We start from the raw sequence: 7046 nt of genomic DNA on the forward strand, positions 1-7046 counted from the left end.
CTTCTGATTTATTTTCTTGCATTGCACATCACCACCAAGAATGACCTGCAGGGGAGAAATGAATTTGAATTTTGACTACCTGACCCCCCCCCCAGCCCTTCGCAGGAGCAGGCTGGATCACAGCGCAGGAGTTGTGCCGAATTCTCCAGGAAGGATGGGGCGAGTCGTCGGGGAACTGCGCACCCACCCCATGAGCAGGCTGCGCCAGACCGCTGGCACGCAGTCCTTCGCCAGCAGGGGTCACTGCAGGGGGGGGGGGGGGCAGAGCTCGGTTCACAGGCAGCAGAAAGCAAGGGGAGCGTATGAGAGTGTGGGATATCCATGACAGAACCGAAACCCCATCAGAAAAAATTATACCCCCCACGGTGTCCCCCGCAAAACTTTTCAGTCCGCAGACAAGAAATAAGAGAGAAATGCATGTTTTCCCTGGCTGTTGTGCAGGGAGACTCCTGCTGCCTCTGTTTGAATCAGTCCCTGCTGGCTGCAGGTCTCTGCTCAAGAGGACGAGCGGCCAGCGTCCCGTGTATCTACAGGACCTGGAGTGACTCTCACTGGATTCGTCCTGGAGTCACTGAGAGAACAGCAGGACACAAACACGGGACACCAGCAGACTGAGGTGTCTGCAGGTCTCTGCTCAAGAGGACGAGCGGCCAGCTCTGCGGCGTGGAGGGCAGTGTCCAGTGTCTCTACAGGAGCTGGAGTCACTGAGAGACTGGCAGGACACAAACACAGGGCACCAGCAGCCAGCTCTGGTGTGGAGGGTAGTGTCCAGTATATCTACAGGAGCTGGAGTCACTGAGAGACCGGCAGGACACAAACACAGGACAGCAGCAGACTGAGGTGTCTGCAGGTCTTTCCTTCTTGAGCCACTCAGAGCCTCCTATCCAACATTTCAGCCAAACGACAGGGATTAAAAAACCTTTTTATTGTAATAAAACCATACAGCACTTTACACCAGTTACAGTTTTTTTTAAAGTCATTACAAAATACGAAGAGCAGCTAATTGCAGATAATTTCCTTTTCTGCAGTACGTTTCTCTGGGTGACCTACAGGCCCAGACTAGACACCACAGCGCATGAACACTGAGGGGCAGAGGGGTAGGGGCGCAGGACCCAGACAAGGAAGAGAGGAAGACTCACACTGGAGAGAGAGAGAGAGAGAGAGAGAGAGAGATGGAGGGACATGGAAGGGAGGAGCAGACAGCCAGTCACAGACGGTGTTGTACACTAAAGAGACAGATGGTTGGCCAATGAGATACTGTGTTACAGAGTCAGGTGGAGGACCAATGGGAGAGGGTGTTACAGAACACAGGGCCAGCAGGAGGGCCAATGGGAGAGGCGCTACAGAACACAGGGCCAGCAGGAGGGCCAATGGGAGAGGGCGTAACAGAACACAGGGCCAGGAGGAGGGCCAATGAGAGAGAGCGTTACAGAACACAGGGCCAGGAGGAGGACCAATGGGAGAGGGCGTTACAGAACACAGGGCCAGCAGGAGGGCCAATGGGAGAGGGCGTTACAGAACACAGGGCCAGCAGGAGGGCCAATGGGAGAGGGCGTTACAGAACACAGGGCCAGCAGGAGGGCCAATGGGAGAGGCGCTACAGAACACAGGGCCAGCAGGAGGGCCAATGGGAGAGGGCGTTACAGAACACAGGGCCAGCAGGAGGGCCAATGGGAGAGGGCGTTATAGAATGGTACAGCGCCTCTTCGTCGATTTCTTCCCCGTCTTGCTCAGCTTCTCCTTGTGCTTCCTGATCTCGCGCACCAGGGAGTAGAAGGCTTCCTCCACCCCCTGGGACAGACAGACAGACAAGGGACAGACAGAGAGGGACAGAGAAAGAGGGAGAGAGAGAGAGAGACAGAGAGAGGATTAACACACCAGCACACACAGAGACTAACACCCTGCCTCCCTCTCGCACCCTCAGCCCTGCAGTTGCTCACCCGCTGCGCTGGACCCACAGAGACACCCGCCACACCCTCGCCAGCTCACCAGCTCACACAGCAACAGCCCCTCCCTGCTTCTCACACTCAAATACTCTGCCTGACACTGTCCCCCCGTGTCCACATCACTCCCTCTCCCGTCCCCCCGTGTCCACATCACTCCCTCTCCCGTCCCCCCGTGTCCACATCACTCCCTCTCCCTGTCCCCCTTTCTCCCTCTCCCTGTCCCCGTGTCCACATCACTCCCTCTCCCGTCCCCCTGTGTCCACATCACTCCCTCTCCCTGTGTCCACATCACTCCCTCTCCCGTCCCCCCGTGTCCAAATCACTCCCTCTCCCTGTGTCCACATCACTCCCTCTCCCTGTCCCCCCGTGTCCACATCACTCCCTCTCCCTGTCCCCGTGTCCACATCACTCCCTCTCCCGTCCCCCTGTGTCCACATCACTCCCTCTCCCTGTGTCCACATCACTCCCTCTCCCCCCGTGTCCACATCACTCCCTCTCCCGTCCCCCTGTGTCCACATCACTCCCTCTCCCGTCCCCCTGTGTCCACATCACTCCCTCTCCCTGTCCCCCTTTCTCCGTGTCCACATCACTCCCTCTCCCGTCCCCCTGTGTCCACATCACTCCCTCTCCCTGTGTCCACATCACTCCCTCTCCCTGTCCCCCCGTGTCCACATCACTCCCTCTCCCGTCCCCCTTTCTCCCTCTCCCTGTCCCCCTGTGTCCACATCACTCCCTCTCCCGTCCCCCTTTCTCCCTCTCCCTGTCCCCCTATGTCCAGATCACTCACTCTCCTGTCCCCGTGTCCCTCTCCCGTCCCTGTCCCCGTGTCCCTCTCCCGTCCCCATGTCCACATCACTCCCTCTCCCGTCCCTCCTGTGTCCAGATCACTCCCTCTCCCGTCCCCCTGTGTCCCTCTCCCTGTCCCCGTGTCACATCACTCCCTCTCCCGTCCCCCTGTGTATGTCCCTCTCCCTGTCCCCCTGCGTCCACATCACTCCCTCTCCCGTCCCCCTGTGTATGTCCCTCTCCCTGTTCCCCTGTGTCCACATCACTCCCTCTCCCTGTCCCCCTGTGTCCACATCACTCCCTCTCCCGTCCCCCTGTGTATGTCCCTCTCCCGTCCCCCTGTGTCCACATCACTCCTTCTCCTGTCCCCTGTGTATGTCCCTCTCCTGTCCCCGTGTCCTCTCCCGTCCCCCTGTGTATGTCCCTCTCCTGTCCCCGTGTCCCTCTCCCTGTCCCCGTGTCCACATCACTCCCTCTCCCGTCCCGCTGTGTCCACATCACTCCCTCTCCCGTCCCCCTGTGTCCCTCTCCCATCCCCCCGTGTCCACATCACTCCCTCTCCCTGTCCCCCCGTGTCCAGATCACTCCCTCTCCCTGTCCCTCTCCCTGTGTCCCCCTCCCGTCACCTGTCTGGTCTTGGCGGACGTCTCCACGAAGGGGATGCCGTAGCCCCTGGCCAGCTCCTGCGCCTGCCGGCTGTCCACCGGCCGCGACGCCAGGTCACACTTGTTGCCCACGAGCACCATGGGCACAGACTCGCTGTCCTTCACCCGCGCGATCTGCTCCCTGCCGGGACAGCGACGGCGGTCACACACTCCTCTCTCTTCTCTCCCATCGATTAACTGCTTCCACTGCTAGAGCCCTGTCTGGACCCTCCACTCCGAGCTCTGTCCAGGTCAGGGGGGATCCCACTACCCCCACCAGTGTGCAGCCCCACCTGGATGATGCTCCAGTCCTCTCACACACACCAGCTCTCAGTGGGGAGGAGAGCAGAGGGGTGAAGCCAGTTCAGAGAGGGGGGTTATTAGGAGGCCATGAGGGGTAAAGGCCAGGGGGGACATTTGGCCAGGACACTGGGGTAACACCCCTACTCTTGTCGAGAGACACCCCGGGATTTTTAATGACCAGAGAGTCAGGACCTCGGGTTGACGTCTCATCTGAAGGACGGCGCCTGTTTACAGTCTAGTGTCCCCGTCACTATACTGGGGCATGAGGACCCACACAGACCGCAGGGTGAGCGCCCCGTGCTGGCCCCACTCACACCTCCTGCCCCCCCCCCTCGGCGAGCCGCCCTTCGTTAATCGCAGGGGGCCGACGGCGATTTCACCCCTGGGCAGGAGAAGAGACCAGCGCCGCCGCGGTCAGGACCTGTCAGCCAGTCTGGGCCACAAGCCTCCCCCCCCCCCCCCACCACCGCCCCGACACGGAGCGCCGGGTCTGGGGCTCTCTCCCCGCCGGCAGGGGGGGCCGCCTCTCACCTGTACAGGTGGACGTCCTCGAAGGACTTGGCGTTGTTGATGGCGAAGACGCACAGGAAGCCCTCGCCCGTGCGCATGTACTGGTCCCGCATGGCGCTGTACTCCTCCTGGCCCGCCGTGTCCAGGATGTCGAGGAGACACGTCTCCCCGTCGATCACCACCTGCTTCCGGTACGAGTCCTGAGAGAGACAGAGAGAGAGTTCACTGACTGGACACCACAGTGTTGCCGAAGCAAATAAAAATAATGAAATTCACATGAAGCAAAACAAAAAATAAAAGTAAAATAAAATCTACAGAACCTATTACAGACATTTACAACAAAGACATATTATAAAATATTTACATGTACTGTAGGCGGATGGAGCATTACTGGGAGACAGGCTCACTGTTCCTCAGGCTGGGACAGGAGATCACACACTGTATTATTATTGAGAGACAGGCTCACTGTCTGTTCCTCAGGCTGGGACAGGAGATCACACACTGTATTATTATTATTGAGAGACAGGCTCCCTGTCTGTTCCTCAGGCTGGGACAGGAGATCACACACTGTATTATTATTATTGAGAGACAGGCTCACTGTTCCTCAGGCTGGGACAGGAGATCACACACTGTATTATTATTATTGAGAGACAGGCTCACTGTCTGTTCCTCAGGCTGGGACAGGAGATCACACACTGTATTATTATTATTGAGAGACAGGCTCACTGTCTGTTCCTCAGGCTGGGACAGGAGATCACACACTGTATTATTATTATTGAGAGACAGGCTCACTGTCTGTTCCTCAGGCTGGGACAGGAGATCACACACTGTATTATTATTATTATTGAGAGACAGGCTCACTGTCTGTTCCTCAGGCTGGGACAGGAGATCACACACTGTATTATTATTATTGAGAGACAGGCTCACTGTCTGTTCCTCAGGCTGGGACAGGAGGTCACACACTGTATTATTATTATTGAGAGACAGGCTCACTGTCTGTTCCTCAGGCTGGGACAGGAGATCACACACTGTATTATTATTATTGAGAGACAGGCTTACTGTCTGTTCCTCAGGCTGGGACAGGAGATCACACACTGTATTATTATTATTGAGAGACAAGCTCACTGTTCCTCAGGCTGTGACAGGAGATCACATACTGGGCTGCCAGTTCAACTGAGTTCCCTCCTCCCTCTCCCAGTAGGATTGGGACCCATTGTGATTCTGGCAGGTGTGGGAACTCTGGGACTAGATATCTGAATTTAGGGAAGAATGTTTCTCTAATCCCAGAGTAGTAGAAAGTAGGAAGTGCACCTCTCTCTCACCACAGAGCTCACTGCAGATACAGGTTACTGACTGGACACCACAGCACATGAACACTGAGTTGTGCTCTCTTTTCTCACCATACTGTTCCCCCTATCTATCTAAAGAAAGCCTACTACAATTACAGGGAAAGTGATTTAAGAGAGTCAGAGTATACAGATGTTACTGTTTAGTATTTAACATTTAAAAAACAGCATTTAAACATTGAATGGTCAAAGGAACCACCAGGACTGACCTCTATTGTGGGGTCATATTCATCCACAAAGTGATTCTGGATGAGCTGGATAGTCAGAGCACTCTTCCCCACTCCTCCAGCACCTACAACTACCAGCTTATACTCGGTCATCACCTGAGAGAGAGAGAGAGAGAAGGGTTAACACAGACACACTGACTGGACACTCCAGTACATTAACACTGCACTGAGAGAGAGGGGGGTTAATACAGACACACTGACTGGACACTCCAGTACATTAACACTGCACTGAGAGAGAGGGGGGTTAATACACACACACTGACTGGACACTCAGTACATTAACACTGCACTGAGAGAGAGGGGTTAATACAGACACACTGACTGCACACTCCAGTACATTAACACTGCACTGAGAGAGAGAGGGGTTAATACAGACACACTGACTGGACACTCCAGTACATTAACACTGCACTGAGACAGAGGGGTTAATACAGACACACTGACTGGACACTCCAGTACATTAACACTGCACTGAGAGAGAGAGAGGGGTTAATACAGACACACTGACTGGACACTCCAGTACATTAACACTGCACTGAGAGAGAGAGGGGTTCATACACACACACTGACTGGACACTCCAGTACATTAACACTGCACTGAGAGAGAGAGGGGTTAATACAGACACACTGACTGGACACTCCAGTACATTAACACTGCACTGAGAGAGAGAGGGGTTAATACACACACACTTTCGGGTTATCTTTAAAACCAGGGGAAATATTTCAAGTCGTACCTCTTCGCGTCGATGAATTCAGCTCCGTCTCGGCTCCCGGATCCTGACACTGACACGCGAAAGAAATTTAAACGCATCAACCTGCTCGAGATCCACACGCTATTGCTCTTTCCGAGACCATGAAATAGCAATTAAAATAAATTAATCTTTCCGGGCCCTTTAATTTAGTGTGCGGTCATATAGTCTCTGACAGCGTTATTTAGACACACAATGTTACTCTCGTAGTTTCCCCAGTGAAAGAACACTGTTTTTTTAATTTAAAAGCGTTTTAAACAATAGTTCTTCTTAATTAAAGAAACAAATTAAATATCGGGCTGAAATAATACTGTGCTGTTACAACTTGTTTGAGAATTTATTTTTTCTAAAAACAGCTTTTGAAATAAAATATGCCTCCCGGTGCTAGAATGTTACATCGTGATTTAAAACGATGTACAAGTTAGATTTTAATTCATTACATTTTATTAATCCGTCTTAAAATTAGAAGCCGTAATTAGTTTCGGTAGCAAAACCGTCCTCCATTGAGAAAGAGGAGGGAAGGAAGGAGGGACTT

General features: G+C 53.9%; 1 protein-coding gene across 1 annotated transcript; it reads right to left on the reverse strand.

Annotated features, from left to right (window-relative positions):
- Positions 1 to 910: 910 nt before the first annotated feature.
- On the reverse strand, positions 911 to 7046 carry LOC148829045 (GTPase KRas). Its single transcript, XM_088923308.1, has 5 exons — positions 6497 to 7046; positions 5745 to 5858; positions 4211 to 4389; positions 3359 to 3518; positions 911 to 1791 (listed from the first exon to the last, which is right to left on the reverse strand). The coding sequence occupies exons 2-5, from the start codon at positions 5853 to 5855 to the stop codon at positions 1684 to 1686; spliced, it is 558 nt and encodes a 185-aa protein (XP_088779434.1). The 5' UTR covers positions 5856 to 5858; positions 6497 to 7046; the 3' UTR covers positions 911 to 1683.

Source organism: Atractosteus spatula, chromosome 8 (genome assembly GCF_055471065.1).
Source record: "Atractosteus spatula isolate fAtrSpa1 chromosome 8, fAtrSpa1.hap1, whole genome shotgun sequence".
Taxonomy (NCBI): domain Eukaryota; kingdom Metazoa; phylum Chordata; class Actinopteri; order Semionotiformes; family Lepisosteidae; genus Atractosteus; species Atractosteus spatula.

What these genes read in the sequence shown, in the direction of transcription:
- LOC148829045 (XM_088923308.1), bottom strand. Translation starts at nt 5,855, where the DNA reads ATGACCGAGTATAAGCTGGTAGTTGTAGGTGCTGGAGGAGTGGGGAAG. An exon ending in AATATGACCCCACAATAGAG is followed by an intron (nt 4,390 to 5,744) that starts GTCAGTCCTGGT and finishes TGTCTCTCTCAG; the next exon opens with GACTCGTACCGGAAGCAGGT. An exon ending in GAGGACGTCCACCTGTACAG is followed by an intron (nt 3,519 to 4,210) that starts GTGAGAGGCGGC and finishes CTGTCCCGGCAG; the next exon opens with GGAGCAGATCGCGCGGGTGA.